Source organism: Triturus cristatus, chromosome 3_2, assembly GCF_964204655.1.
Source record: "Triturus cristatus chromosome 3_2, aTriCri1.1, whole genome shotgun sequence".
NCBI lineage: Eukaryota > Metazoa > Chordata > Amphibia > Caudata > Salamandridae > Triturus > Triturus cristatus.
The window spans coordinates 421,334,601-421,350,995 of record NC_140584.1 but is presented as its reverse complement, the minus strand read 5'-3'; the positions used below and the strand labels follow the sequence as shown (position 1 = coordinate 421,350,995).

Sequence of the window (16,395 nt, the reverse complement as noted above, 5' to 3'; positions counted from 1 at the left end):
ATTCAAAGTTGAGCACAGTGTTGTCTGTGGCTGGTAGGGTGAGTGGTGTGAGGGCGGAGAAGTTCAGTTTCTTGTTAATGATGGCTGCGACTCCGCCGCCTGGCTTTCCCGTGGTGCGGTTAGTTTGCAGAATGTAGTATTCGTCTGGTAGTGCTGCTATAATGTCGGGTGATGATTCTGCGGTTAGTCAGGTTTCCGTTAGCAGAAGAATATCTGGTCTATCGGAATCGAGGAGGTCAAAGATTTCTAATTGGTGATTTACTAGTGAGCGTGTATTGAGATAGCATATTGACAGTCCCTTATGTTCCGAGTTTACTTGTTTTAGTAGCTGATTGATTCAGGCGGCCTGACCTCAGGGAATTTGACTTGTTTATGGCAGATGCAGTGTTGTTGCAGGACAGCTAGCGTGGTAGCTAGAGGTACGAGTGAGGCAGAGTGCATAGTTCTCAGTTCCTGGGAGGAGTATTTAAGTGTGTGGGCATAGTGCCTGGGCCCGGCTGGGCGTGGAGGGGTGTAGACGGGTTTGCCTTTGGCATGTCTTTGGCGCACCCGCTGCGTGCGTCCGCTTCGCTCCCGTGCTGCAGCCGGCATCTATATCTGCCGTTTGCCTAGGCCCCTCCTCATGGTCACGTGATCTGGACCCGGGAGATGGGCGGAAGTAGCTGGGGCGCTCTGGTAGTCAGAGCCAGCCTCAGGTGAGTTGCGCAGAGCGGTGGTGATTTTCAAAAGTACATAGTAATGGTGACACTTTAAAAGCAATTCCTCCAATTTTAAAAACACAGATTATTCAATTCAGTGCACGATATAATGCAGTGGACGGGCGGCCTCTAGTCTCGAGTGCCCGCTCCTGCGCTGCATCCGGCTCTTATATCTGCTGGTTGCCTAGGCCCCTCCTCGTGGTCAAGTGATCTGGACCCGGGAGATGGGCGAAAGTAGCTGGGGCGCTCTAGTAGTCAGAGTGGATGGACGGACGGACAGGCAGATGGACGGATGGACAAACGGATGGATGGACGGATGGTCAGATGGATGGATAGATGTATGGATGGATAAATGGGTAAATCAAATGATTGGTGGATGGGTGTATTGCTGGATACATGGATAGATGATGGATGTGCGAACAGATGATTGGAATGGCCAAATTGATGGATGGAATGGTGAAAGAATGAATCAGAGATGAAAGAATGAATGGATGACAGAATGTAAAGGTGAAAAGGAAGAATGGACAGATGCTTGGATGGAAGAAACAAGGGAACTAAGGAGGGATGGGCTCACTTGCTTCCCTTGCTTGGTGCAATCAAAGTTGCAGCTAGTTTTATTTTCTGGCTACTCCCTTGAGCACAAGACTCCATCATTCCAGCCCATCAATAGACCTCAACGTTTGCAGGGTCAGTGAGGAGTCAGCGGCCACGCTCATGCTATCTTTGGTCTGTCTGCTGAGAGTAAAACAGACAATGTCATTAAGGGATGCCCTCCACCCTAGACTACTTAACATGATGGGGTCTGAAAAGTGAGGCAGAAGTGTATTCCCCATTGCCAACACTAAGAGTTAAACTTCAGCAGTCTGTCCATGCTTGGTCTCTCTGTACATATCCTTGACCATCTGACAAGCAACTGTACATCTAATGTGGAATTGAAGCTTAGCAACAAGTTAGTAAACCATTCCTCCTATTCCCAATATGAAAGATCCTGGAACCTCCTTAAAGTGTTTCTTGGGGTATGTGAATTTATATTCAACCGTTGCCATGCTAGCTCTGTTACCCCAAAGCAAGCGGCATATGTACATTTTGAGCTCCTCAATTGTGAGAAACAGAAGACTCTTACATTTAAAGTTAAACAGCTCTTAACCCGACTCCTACTCTAAATGTACTCTACGGTATTGGTTGTTTCATGTGTCTTCTGAAAACTGAAACCAAGAATGAAAGCCAAATGTCCGATGATAAGATAGATGTTTCCTGGGTTTTTGGCATCCTGTGGTTACTGGGCAGTATCCTCTGTAGATATAGGTCCCTTAAGGCCCCACACACTAGTGCACTTAATTTCTTAGTCAAGTTACTCTCTTTGCACTCTTAACAAGTCAAAGGCAGTGAGGTCTAGCAGCCAAGTTCACAGCAATCCTATAATGGCTTCGAGTGTCCATTTTCTTACTAGACTTTTATAGTCACTAGGCAATGAAAAAATGGCACAGTATATAAAATATCATATTGTGTATATGCTCTTTGTTCTAATTTTTCTGTTCGATCCAATGGAGTATAACTCCGTGGGGGATATTCTCAAGAATAAGTGATAATCGTCGCAAAATTAGTTCAACACAACTTTGCATATCACAGTCTATCGCGGGAAAATAACACCGTGTTAATGTTGTACTCTCAACCCGGCACCATGCGATAGTCCCACGATAACGCGTCAAATGACCGTGCTAAAATCAACGAGACGCCGTAAAAAATGCGAAACACCAACGCGAAAAAAGTTGCGATGAGGTCAATCGCGATACAAAAATCAGCGATAACCAGCAACAGGCCTGCAATTCCCATGCGGGTAAATGCACTATAAAAGCAGAACAAGAAAAACACACCAAAAACAAAATGAACTGCGTAGCAACACGGATGCACCCGGACTGAGTGCCAAGGTCAACGCAAACCCCACAAGCCCCACAGACCACCAGTAAGGAACCTCGGGGTCGGGGAAGGCCAAGGAGAAGAGGAAGAAGAAGACGCGGGTCAGTCCGCATGACAACCGGATCGTCGTCACGGAGGTGACAGAACACCAACAATAACTGTCCGTCACCTCCACCGTGTCATTGGCAACACAGACTGAAAAATGGTATTCCATCATGAATGCAGTCAGAGTGTCGAGGAGGCCAAGATGCGCTGGCATGATGTGCCAAACCAAGCAGAAACCTGCTGCCAACAGGAAGGCAGCAACGGCGAAGGGAGGTGGGAGTCCTGCGTCACAGGAGGAGCTGAAGCAAATGGTGGCCACAGTCATCAGTGTGGAGACGGTGGCAGGAGTTGAGGGACCGGACACTCCACAACATGATCTGACACAACAGCAACAGGGTGAGTAACAACCAGGGACATTCACAATTAAGTAAAGCACAGTGCACACCCAAAATGACTCTGGATCATGTCCCTGATCCCTGTGGCACAATGCAGCACACATACAAACATCAAGTAGGCCACCGTCCACCATGTGCCCAAAGGGGTCTCACCCCACACATCACAAATTCCACAACACACACTTGCACCCATACGAAACACAGCAAAGATGCATATTTGTGAGCTACACTGACAATGCAATTGACACTACATGATGAGCAGCATGGCTGGAGTACAATCACCATGACATAGTGCACACCACGACACTGAGGTGGCTGAGCGTGGACCACTTCCTTAAAGGAGCAGGTCACACTCTTACACATCCACGTGCACAAACAACCACTGACGTCAATGATACATCTTCAGACAAACAATGCACAAGAGTACAAAATCCGTCCAAGAGCACAAATGACCCAAGTGGCCAACATCACAGCACCTTAAAAGCACAAAAGTCAAAGGCACACCGCCTCCAAGGGATAAGGGGCAGCAAAATCACAGCTGTAGGGGCGACCCTCCCAAAATGCAGCACACACACATAGCAATGACAGCACATCCACATGGATGACAATGTGGTGCACAGTGCAACACTTACACTGCAGAACAGAGGACACAACTGGGTCTGCATGTGTGTAGAAAATGGGCAATCACATCTGACATAGCAGGAAACTGTGAGATGAAAATGTACGTGTACAACCTCACCTACGTCATGTAGTCCAAATGTCCACTGTCCCACATCAAATAGTCCGCTCCTCCCAAACAGTCACAATTTACATTGTCATGCAGCCTGTATGTAAACTTGAACAATGCGTCAACATACATGTCAACACAATGTCAACAAGCATCTCCCCTTCACATTGCAGAGGGACAAACAACACCTCCAGCAGAGCAGACCAGATAACTCATCAGTGATGCTGAAGAGGACCTCCACACTTACGACACTGACGCCCTACAACAGTACATGGACATCTTAGGCAATCGACCTCCAGGAGCAGGGCAGCACAGCAGCATGGAGGATACCCCATCCCCTGCACAGACCACACAGCTGGACGCACTCACCATCATGGCTGGCTCCCAGCAGCCCACCGAAGTACACTTCGCATTCCAAGGCCAGGTGTCAGACTGCCAGAAGGGAGTGGCAGAACAGGTGCAGTGGGCTTTGACCTCATGGAAGCCGAACTAGATCACATATGTGGGTGCCTAAGTTCCATCAGGGACCACCTACTCTCCCCAACGGAGGCCACACTGCAACATTGACACATGCCTTTGCACATTTCCAGTACTGAACCACACCCAGAGCCAAGGGATAATCATCCACCCCCCCATGTTGGACTGGCATACGCCAGCCCAGTTCACTCCTCTTACGTATTGAGTGGGGGACGACAAAGCTACATGTGCAAGGTCTCACCCACTGCCTGCGGTGACATGGCTGCGTCTGCTGTACACGGCACAAGGTAATGTTGTAGGGCCCAGGGCCCTAATGCATACATCATGAGCACAAGGACACACTCAGATAGTTTGTTGAACTGGCTATGGGAACGTGTGCTCGACACCTTTATTGCCAGGGTCACATGTACAGTGACGCCTGTGCTGGATGTGTGTGGGGTGAGTGTAAGTCAGCCCTCATGGAGTCGTTGGTGCCGGCAACAACTTGAACAGTGATCACAATTAAAGCGGAAACAGAAAACACCAGCAAAACATACACAACTGTGAAGCATCATGGTGGTAGCCGGAGAAAGTACAGTGTTCGCCCAATATGCAACCAGAATGGTCCATGAGTTGTGGTGCACTGAGTTAGTGGCAACTAAAGAGCTGAGCAAGGTATCAAGCTGATAATGGCACCCACGACAGGTGTGAGCAACTCTGACAGTCTGGCAGTGAGACACCTCCGACTCTGGCACCCTTTGTTTGGAGTTGGTCCTGGCAGTGGTGGCGTGTGCATCCTGCGGTGATGCGACGTCCGGGCAGGTCAGGACTCGATTTGATGTGTGAGCCCAGGTGGACCATACTTGAGGCCGGAGGAAGCAGACAGTGCAGAGTCACAGACACATGGCGTTAATTACCACCAGTCCATCGAGCCAGAGGTCATCCAATATTCTATCAGACAGGGTCCATGACTTGAGCTGCACAGAGTTAGTGGCCCCGGATGCACTGCGGCCGGCACAGGCACACCGCCACGGGACGGTGACTTGCGGTGCAGTGAGATAGGGCCAAGCGAGCCAAGCGGGTCCTCGTCGATGTCGAAGGTGCATGTAGTGGAAGGTTGCGGGGGACAGGGGAAGGTGTCCGCCAGGGCATGATGCAGAGGGCAGAAGCCGGCCGGAAGTGGCAAATGGAGGAGTGGAATGCTACAGCCTCGTTTTTGCCACAAAGTCAGTATCACCGACATGATGATGAAGACAACCCCCTGTCCATAGACTAAGTCGCCACAAAAGTTCAACCAGAAAGTGTCCATGGATGTCGGGGAACAGACTTAGTGGCACCGGAACTGAAAGGTGATGCAGTCTGCGATGAGGCTTGTACAATGATATCAAATCTGCCATAAATAAATCAAGACTGAGTTCCCAATGTGTGTCCTACTCGACCGCAGTGTAGGCCCGAGGCAGCGGTCAGCAGGGGCCCACAGCCACGTGTCGTTGGCTCGCGATGCACAGAGTTAGTGACACCAGAGCAGTTGCTGGCAGTGTTCGATCACCTCCGTAACGATGATCCTTTTTTCCTCCAGACCCAAACGCGTCTTCCACTTACACCTCTCCTTGCGTGCATTGATATGAACTCTGCCATACACAAATCAAGACTCAAGTGACATACTTGACCGCTGTGTAGGCCGGAGGCAGCGGTCAGCGCAGGCCAACCGCTGTTCAGCTAGCCCCTCCTGGAACTTTAACACACGACGTTGAAATGGCATGTGGGGATGACTTGTGGTTGACGGAGGTAGAAGCACCAGAGCTGAGCGGGTGTTCAGCCAGCTTTGATGCCGTGTCCTGCCTGGTACAGACTGGATTGGATTGGTGTGAGGCCTGCTGGACCGCAGTGTAGGCCAAAGGCGTAGTCATCAAGGGCCCACAGACACGTGTGGTTGGGATGGTATGCACAGACTTGGTGTCACCACATCGAAGGGAGTATAGTGATTTAAACTCTGCATTGATATGTGTACTCGGCCATTGTATAATCAAGACTCCGTTCCAAATGGTTGACCTACTTGACCGTAGTGTAGGCTGGAGGCAGCGGTAGAGTACGTCAACGAGAAAGGAGTTCTGCCGGCCTGTGTTGTGGAGGCCGTGATCCTCTGAGGAGGCTGCCAAGGCTGCAGGCCTCGGGCTTGGAGCTTGCGCCGGCACGTGGTGTGCCCTCTTTGTCCCCCAGTGTCGGCAGGTGAGCAGTGAGGCCTGGCTGCGCAGGGGCAGGCAAGACGGGTTCGGGGACCAGCGGTCCGGGGTGCAGCAGGCGCACAGGATCGCAGGCAACACCTCTCACGGCGACGGCCTTGTGGCGGGGTGGGAGGCGCCGCCCTGGCAGACACGTTGGGCATTCCGGAAGAGAACCACACCCAGAGCTACGTGCTTTTTACACACACCCCTACGCTGGCCTGGTGTACGCCGGGCCGGCCCACTATGCACACGCTTCCAGGGGGGTACGTCACAAGCTACATTACAGTGATCTTCCCCACTGGCTGGGGTGACTAGGTTGCGTCCACTGTCCACTACACTCCAAAGACCAGCAGTGCATCTAGACATGGATATGTCTGTGGTATGCATACTGCAGTCTGTCCAGCACATCTCCGCCACACTTGGCATTGTGTACATTCTTATTCATGGGTCACTTGCCTCCTTCGCACATGCCTGGTTCCCACCTCTCCCCACATTCCGCTATTGTGTGGCTGAGGTGCCATACCGTTGAAGGCTCATTTACATGGCTAGCCGAGGTTGCCACAGTAAGTTGTGCTGTTGTGTTTGGTGGTTGGGCATGTTGTTTGGCATGTTGTATGTGATTTTGTGACGTGTGCATTGCCAGAGTTGTGAGTTGCATGATTGTGGGGTTGAGGTGTGTGGTGTGTTCATTTTGTACTTCTGTACAAGCAGTACATTCCCATAGGTGCCATCCTGGAAGCGCTGGTTGATGATGGACTGTCGGAAGATAAAGAAATCTGCACATTGCCTGGCTAGTTGGCGACGACATGGGATAAGAGTCCCCGGTGATCCACTATTGCCTGCACATTGATGGAATGCATTTGCTTTCAGTTGTGGGGGTTGTCACTTGTGTGCAGTTTCGGCAGGGGGCACAATTAGGACATGTGTGCTGTTGATTGCCCCCAACACATGCGGAAATCCAGCTATGGCGTATAGTCCTTGCTTGTCTCCAGCAGTTCCTGCACATTGTGGGGGACGTATAGGTACTGGGGTACCAGGCTGATGATGGCACCCAGGGGGGGCGGTCCTGGGGGTGATGGCGGTGGGTGTTCAGGCCCACTTGGGGCTCCGAGCTGCATGATCAGTGGCTCCATGGCATCTGTTGGTCTTCAGGTGTGGCTGTGGACTGGGCTCCCTTTTCTGGTGCCGGTTGTTGTCCGACTTTGCACCAGGTCAGACCAGGTGTTAATTTCCTGCTGCTGACACGCCTTATCACATGTTTTGTGGTCTTACCGCCGATCTGGCTGGTCATTGAAAATGCTGAGTTGTGGTGTTGTCTCATTAGCGATAGTTGCCAGGGTCATCTGTGGCGATGTTTTTTGCGGATGCTATCGCAGGTAAACTGGTTGTATCGGCTGTTTGCACCAGCGTGTGAATGAGGCGATAAATTTATCACGACTTTGGCTGCGATAAAGTGCCGATAACTCGGCGATATGTCCTTGAGAATATGCCCCCGTGTGTTTGAACTCAGGTTGCTGAGATCTCTCAAAAACAACTCAAAACTGGCCACTCAAAAGTAAAATGGAAATGCCACACACACAGCCAAGGGCTAGTTTTGAAAGTCAAACTTAAATGTCCAGGTAAAGAGACCAGCGCTGCCCTATTGGTTGGTGTTACGGGCACTGAAAGCTGTTCAGGAGGAGACATATTTCAGAGCCAAGTGGCCCTTAAGTTGTGGCTACTGTTGGTAGGGTTCAGCTAGTGCCCAAGGAACGTGCCCCAGGGACTCCTAATGTTTAGGGGCCTGTATCTCATATCACTGCGGTATATCCAGTTGGCAGGCATTCCCAGACATGAGGCACACACGGGATCCAAAATTTCTTACTAGAAATATTGAAAGTGAGATTTAGGGAGAGCGCACAGGCATGATTTTATACTGTAACATTTTTGGAACCCGAAGTGGAAAAGTGATTTAAATGGTTTGAGAATTTGAGCAAACAGCCTCAGTCAATGAGACACTACACTCCCGGCTGCAGGTAAAAGGGTAAAATCCCCTATGTTCCTTGGAGGCTAGAAAGGGGACGATACATAGTGTGCCAAAGGATTGCAGTAAAGTTCTGGTCAATTATGGAATGTCTCATGGAGGTCCAACTGCTCAACTCTCCTGCAGAGAAGATGTCTGTAGTTTGGTTACGACCATAAGGTCATATTGGCTCCTGGGTGGTTCACTCATGTGAGACTGACCTCACTCAGGCTTCAGTCAGCTGGACCTTGTTATTGTCCCCTGAGTTGGGACCCGGCTACCGTTCTTTTCTTTCATGGCAGCGACAATACCCCTGAGACCCGGATTGGTCCCAGACTTGGAGAAAGACAGCAACTTTCAGGGTTTGGTTCCAGGTCAGACACCCTTCTGTGCTTCTTGAGAAGTCTAGATACAAAATACTAGCTCAGCTTGCTGATGTTTATCACAAAATGGCTGATGGGACGCTGAGGGCAACCAAAACAAGAGGATTTCAAAGCCCATAATCTAGGCCAGCCGTAGCAGGACCCTCTTTGCTGGAGTTGTCCAAAACTGAGAGGCGGGGACGGTAGCAGCTGGTCCGGGCAGCGTATATTCTAAGAGAGACAGCGTAGAACACGTATTAGAACAAGGAGGCCAGAGTACGTGGCTTCCAGGTGTGAAGGGCTACACATTCAAATAAGAATAGTTTATTATTAAACAAATCAGCAGGCAGGACTTCCATAACCAGAAGAAGGATGTTGGTTAGTCCTTTGTTCATCAGAAGGGCTGCGGCCTGGGTGGAAGTGAATGTGGGTGCTCTAGACACCTCAGCATGGATACCGCAGGGCACTGGAGGTGTCTGCACTCACCCCACCCTCTGTCAGGACGTCATCCGCACCACACTTGTACAAAACATATGCAACTCACAAAGGACTCGTCAAGACTCACCACGTGCATGCAGGGGGGAGCCAAGGACCTCATTTAGGAGTACATTTTTACAAAGCGAGGGTCTGTGATCTCCTCCCCAGGGGTGACCGTTCAAAAAGCGTAAAACCCCTCACTAGACCCCGGGCTGCCCGCAACCTTCACACTCCTAATTGCCTGGTTCGAGGAAGCAGTTGCCACCCTCCACTAGGTTTTGGGGGCACATCCAGATGTGCCACCTTGTCAATAGAACCTTGTGCTCTGCAGGTGAAACATGCAAAAACATGGCTCACCCTCATTGGACTTATCGACTGCTGAGCACACAGTGAGAAAAGTACAAGGCAGACAGAAAAGGTTAAACAGGGGCCGGGGGCAGGAGCTCTCGTCGCCATGTGATGTCCTTCGGTCCTCCCTGTAACACCCGCGGGAGTTTAGAAAGTTACAAGATTGCTTGATCGGATCTCCCAGACCTGACTGCCTCTCCTGAGTACAGGGAGCACAATGTCAGCACATAATGAAAATGGGATATTTTATCTCTGTATATGAGAAAAGTGCATCGGCGCTCAAAGAGTACAAGGGTATCAGCAGGAATAGTGTACAGGGATGCACATGTGATACGTTCAATCACGAAAAGACAGTATCTAGAAAGATGTATTGTTTGCAAAAGATGTATGTCAACAGATACAGATCACAGGAAGAAGTCACTCGTTTTGACTGATTAAACTATTGGCTGCCTGATGGTGCGTCCCTATTGGGAGAGATGTATAAATCTCATCAAATTAAATTTGGTTTGAATGGCCCTGGGTGAGGCTTGATGAGCCAGTATATGGCCTCTGGTCATATGCCTCAATGACATATGGACCAGTGCCCTCTCTTGACTGAGAAGATAAATACAAATAAATGCACTAAACGCATTATTGAAAACCGACTCTTGTAAGGGGCTTACTCTATCTTTGTTTTGATCCTATTGCCGTGGAAGTCAAGGGCTACACTTCTCCCGTGGGGACCGCCTTTAACATACTTACTTTCTTGCACGCCAGCATGCGTGAAAGGTCAATAAAGATTGGTGCAAACAATACCACCTGCCATGGTGGGATACCAGGCAGGCAGCGGATGGCAGAGTTTGTTGTCTATATGATGCTCTGTGGGCACCCACTGCTGTCTTGTTCTTGTGCCCAGGGGCCCTGAGGATGAGAATGTGTGGCATGTCCTCAGGCATCTTGTGTTCTCTGCTTGGCTGAATCCCTCAAAAGAACCCGGCCACCCCTTCATCCATGCTGGACCAACAAGATAGAATGGCTTCCCTTGGATTCACCGCCTCTGTCTTAGGTGCCCAGTGACGATCATCGTATGGAAAGTCTTTTACAGCACCTGCTTCGTCCACACTTCTTGATGATTAAGCCAAGTCCAGAGGTTGTGTCTGGCCCCTGGTGGCTAGACAGAAGCCAGCCCGAATGTGTTTATTTATTTTTTAAATGAAGAAAGTGTTATTGCTTTTAGAGAACAATTAACAGTGCAGTACAAGTTAGGAACGAAGCATAGACGATAATCATACAACTGTATTGCATCCAGCTAGTAGTAGGCTAGGATTGTAAACGTACGGTGGTAAATGACAGTGTTTGGATCAAGGTCAACTGAGTACATGCCCATTAACTGGGCCCACACTAACCCAAAATGCAAACTGTCCCCACTCTCAACAGGGCCGGACTGGGAACCAAAACTGGCCCTGGCATACTGCTCGGCCGGCTCCCCTGGGGGGAGGGGGGTGCAGCCGAGCTGTTTGCTAGGGAGGGGTTTGCCTGATTTTATTACAGGGGGTCGATATTGTCGGCCGCCCGTAACAAAAATGGCCCCCCAGGGGCCCAAAACCAGCACCCACCCTGGCGGCCCACCGGGGAAACGCCCGGTGCCCACTACGGCCAGTCCGGCCCTGCCTCTCAATCTCCGCCTCAATACACTTACAGAAGAATTGAGTTAGATGCCCTGCCCGAGTCACGAGGAGATGCATCCAGCAGCGATGTCATGTAACCCACCAACTGTAATCTCCGTTCCCCTTTCACAGTGAGTTTTATTCGGGGTCCGATTCCTGATCAGGAGGTTGAGTACTGTCAGGGGTGGCATTATCGAGCCACTTTAGGCTTTCCAAGAGGGCATTCCAGGCGCTTGTTCTGTCAATCGTGCTACGACCCCTTCACCCCTCCCGGAAGAGCACAGCTTCCTCATAACCCACCCATAGAATGAGGATCTCCTTCCACTTGTATACCGGAGGACTTGTGGGAGCCTTCCATCTCATAGTAATTTTGCGCTTTGACAACGCCCTATGCAAAAGTAGTAGTTGATAATTTCATCAACCCTAAATCTTTGTTTCTTTATTAGCATCACACCTATCCTGCACCTGCCTAAAAATACATTGAAAATCCGATTTCGTAAGGTACTAAGACTTCCCTTTCTTGTAGCCTCTGTGCCAAAAACGATTGGGCAAAATTATTTTAAAAAATTCCCTGAAGTGCTCATGCGATAAAGTGCAAGCAAGCTCCCTGCACGTCGTCTGGATCGCCCTGCGCCGAGGAAGGGATCTCATGCAGGGAAACAATAAAAGTGAAGGTACAGGCTGGGGTGAGGTTTGGGTTTTAACCCACCCTTGAACTGAGAATGGTGTCTTCCTGGTTTTTTTTTTTGTAAACAAATTTTATTCGTCAAAGACACATTCAGCGACGCTCTGTGGCCCAGAGACTTCAACCATAGCAAGATACAACATACCAGCTTTGACATTTTCCTCATGAAATATCGTATAAAGACTACAAAAGAGACATGCAGAACCAAGGCAGTCCCCTCCCTTAAAAAAACATAACACCACCCGCCACCCCACTCCCCCACCCATCCCACTGCCCATCTAGGCAAAGCAGCTGATCTATACACGACTGCTATTCTGTTTTCTCCATGACCCATAACCCCCAGACCCGGCTGCGGGTGTCTTCCTGTTTGACCACCTATTAGGGGAAGAACCAAGAGTGTCTTCATGTGCATTTTAAATTCTGTTGTCAGGCGGTATGCTGTTTTTAGGGACACAGCCACGAAAGGTCGAAAGGTCGTTATACAAATGGGGCTGGTGGTTAAAAGCACTACTGTGCAACACATTGTTCATTAAGAAGGGGGACCCCTGAGAAACAGATGTGTAGGCAGGAGGTGCAGGGGATAATTAGACCACAATATACAAAAAATACCAGCTGCCTACAACAAAAAAATATATAAATGGGCCCAAGGATGGGTCAGGGTTGAATATATACCCACACACCAAGACTAACAGTGAGAAAACACTCAGAACAGAGTGAAATAAACAGTATCAATTTATTTTGGTTTAAATAACTCAAGATGATGATCAGTAATTTCACAGAAATAGAAATAAATAGGTCCCACATCCAACAGTTCAATCATACTAACATTCATTCCCACAACATACTCATATATTCAACAAACATATAATCAAAAACATATAAATTGATAGACAGGTTAAAACAATCAGGGTTCAGACAATAACAATTCCAGACGCTCGTGTTTTCCCAATGGTATGTGGAGGCGATGTATCCAGATAATCACGAGACAGTGAAGGCCAACGCGCGTTTCGGTGTTGGGCCCACAGGGGGCTACACCTTCATCAGGGCAGGGGTTGTTATAGTCCGGTGGGACACACAAATAGCACCTAGATGCGAAATATATTCAAGGTATCGTCCTCGGGTTATGGAGGAAGTCAGGGCTTTAAAGGCTCGTAGAGATAGGGTTCCAGCGAGTTACGGATACAGCAAATTCAAAGCTCATTCAGAGTTTAAAGAGCCAAGCCGCAAGGGAAAGATAAGGAGGAGACGCCAGGGTATATCTCCAATGAACAGTTTCCGTACATGCGTCAGATCAATCGATCTTTGGATATTAGGCTGATTCCGTGGGTCATCCTAGATCGTAGCGCAGGGTAGGGAGCCGAATCACCCGGTCGGGAACAGGTATTTCCTCATACCTATCTCCGGACGCCAACCGGCTGTTGTAGGCAGCTGGTATTTTTTGTATATTGCAACACATTGTTCATAGCATAAATCATAAACTGAATGCGCCAATCAGTGAGGTTCTCCTTGGAAATAATAACACAGGCGAAACCTTGCCTGAGGACTTCAGCCACCTCCTGTGTGCTGGCTGTTAGCCGCATCCCAGCCCACACATTTTGCTTGCTGTTCTGCTACAGAGAAGAGCAAATGGCAGGAGAATCAGCCTTGGATCCACATCCAAAGGGGTGGTTCAGCCACTGCATGACCAAGCCTTCCTCTGTACAGGCACTGAAGTAACTCTGGACATGCTTCACCCCTATTGAGCCTCGCGAGTGAGGCGCACCTTGTATAAATCCACGACTTGTTAAAAGTATTGATTTGGAATGCCTCTAAGGGACTTACCTATGGATCAATGAAAGGGTTCCCCTCCATCACTTTTTGCTGCATAGTTGAGCCTTTTTGTGCCCGGCTGGTATGCTCAGACATGGCTCCCGTAGCTTGTTAATATGTTAATGTGATTTGCAGAGAGCATGGCTGCCCCGGCAACGCCATAAGACTGAAGCTGAACCTCACCGATGAGTCTCATCAAGACTAAAAAATGCCAGGGGTTACCTTTGTAAAGAGAAATCAAACAATATGCTCATCTGTTTTTCCCAAGCAACCCAGGATGGCTTCTCGGTGCCGTGTGGCATGATCCACAACCACTACTATACGGTATGTACCGATGCTATGGTTGTCAAGGGCCCCAGGTTGTCACTCCCCGCGCACTGTAAGTGATCTCAAGCTTGAGGAGGACCATGGATGTAATGTCTAAGAAGACCTTATCTTTACTTACACGTGTGAAATACGAGGGATGAAGCCGCGGCATGGATGAACGTATGTACCCTGAGGTGAACCTGCAGAATGAACGGCAAGCGGGGGCGTAACTTCCTTGGGTGCAGCAGCTGCAGTAGAGTGGAGGTCCAGTGGCCTCAGTGGCTGAGTGAACCCTGATTATTGATGTATTTTATAATTCAAGCAGCAGCCATGGGGCCCACTTCCTTCCTGGTAATAGGGCTTCTGACACACTGGCTACCCTACTGAGGGCAAGATACCAGTATGAAAGCAATATAGGCAGGGCCACAGGAAGTACACGATAGTGCCGCTGTGGTGATTTTTGCATAATTACAGTTTTCCCGCATATACCACATAATCCTTCATCTTCTGCATAATCTGTAGATTTTCTTTTTTTTTTGTAATTGTTTCTGGCTCAAACGGTTCAACAGTTACTAAGAATGCAAAGATACATGTTGCTGCATAGTGAAATGTCCTTTGCAACGCTGAACTGGTCACCTTTCTTTTGCTCATTGCTATATTTGGGTGATAAACTGGTACTAATGAGGTGCAACCAATGCCCAGGCAGTGGTACCCAAGTTTAAAAATGATGAAATAATGGATGCTATTACAATTACTACTATACTATATATATATATATATATATTATTTGCCCTTTCTTGTCGCATAATTTGCTCACCTCTGTCACCAAATGTGGCCCTCTCCTGCCGCATAATTCCAGTGACCCTAAAGATACAGTGAGTTCATTCAGAAACAGCAGCATCTTCAACTGTGGAATACATTTAAAGGTGTTCATATGGAATATAGGAAGATGTATATGTGTGTGCATGAACTATGCAGATGGCTCAGCTACAGCAGAGAGGGGCAGGCCCATCTTCATTGGCTGGATGCAGCAAGGGAGCAGAGCACTGGGTCTGTGTCCCGGGGCTCCAGGGCACGAGTAGAGACTGCACTGGCTCGTGCTGTCCTGTGGGAGGCAGTCATGACTCACACTCCATCAGCCACGTGGCAGCTGAGCGCTGCCTGTCACCACACTCAGAGATGAAATTGAGGCAGCAGAGGAGGCCCCCTGCCCAGCACTTACCTGGCCAGTGGTGAGGGAGCGACCATAGCCCTGTCCTCGAGGATGGATTTTGGGCGGAGTGCAGCAGCTGGGACAGTTACAGATATATGAGTCAGAATAACGCTTAAACCAAAACCTAATGGGAGACAGGGGGGAAAATGTTTCCGACAGATATCAGGGAGAACATTGGCAAATAATGGACAGCATTTCAACTTTAGTGAGCGAGAGGGATAGACTGCGGGGGGGGCTGGGCAAAGAGAAGAACAAGAGATTTGGGGGCAGAGAGAAGCGGGTGAGGGGCAAGGAAGAATGGAGAGGAGATGGAAGAACGGGAGAAGGAAGAATGGAAAGCTGGCAGATAAGTAAGGAGAAGACTGTGGGCGGGAGAAGAGGGGTGGAGAGGAAAACGATTAAAGGGGGCATGGGATACCAGCAGAGGAGCAGAAAGGGACAAGAGGGAAAAAGAAAGAAGCAACAAACGCTAGGGGAGGAGCGGGTGAGAGTAAGAAAAGAGGGCAGATGTAAGAAAAGAGGGCAGACAAGGAAGTGATTAGGAAGGCGAGCAGGGTAAGAATGAAGAAAGGGAGGAAGGTAAGAAGAGGGGAGATAAGCGAAGAGAGGAAATAAGGAAGTGAGGAGGGTAAGCAAGGAAGAAGGAATGTGAAGTGGAAATATAAGGCAGAAAGGGCGAGTGGAGAAAGGAAAATATGATAATGCAGTGAGGAGGAGATGGGAATGAGAAGGATGGAAGAAAAGCGATAGAAAACCAAGGAGGAGGAATGAGTGAAGGCAATAGAAAGTAATGGTGGAAGGTGGTGAGTGTAGTGAAAGGATGTAAAGGGGAGGATGAGGCGGAGAAGAAGAAGGTGGGAATAGAACTAGGGCATAGAGAACATATAGGAGTGATGAGAGAGACTGGAGCATGGAGATAGGGGAGAAGAGGAAAAATAGTGAGATGATGTGGAAAAAAAGGTACCAAAATGGTCAATAATAGGTTAGGAAGGAGAGCGAGGAAGAAGAAAGAAAGTTTGAGTGGAGGTAAACAGAAGAAAGCAGAAGAAAGAGGAAAGCAGTCTGAGGGAAGAGGAGGGAACGT

The 16,395-nt window shown here is 49.1% G+C and overlaps 1 protein-coding gene across 2 annotated transcripts in view; it reads right to left on the bottom strand.

Moving 5' to 3' along the window:
- Positions 1–16,395, bottom strand: part of DLGAP3 (DLG associated protein 3) — a 1,216,386-nt gene that overhangs the window by 167,892 nt on the left and 1,032,099 nt on the right. Inside the window, exon 7 of one of the 2 annotated variants that reach the window (XM_085648009.1) lies at positions 15,321–15,387. The exons of the other annotated variant lie outside the window; for it this stretch is intronic. Within the exon in view, the coding sequence (XP_085504135.1) occupies positions 15,321–15,387 (67 nt within the window). The remainder of the gene's footprint in view (positions 1–15,320; positions 15,388–16,395) is intronic. 2 annotated transcript variants of the gene reach the window in all.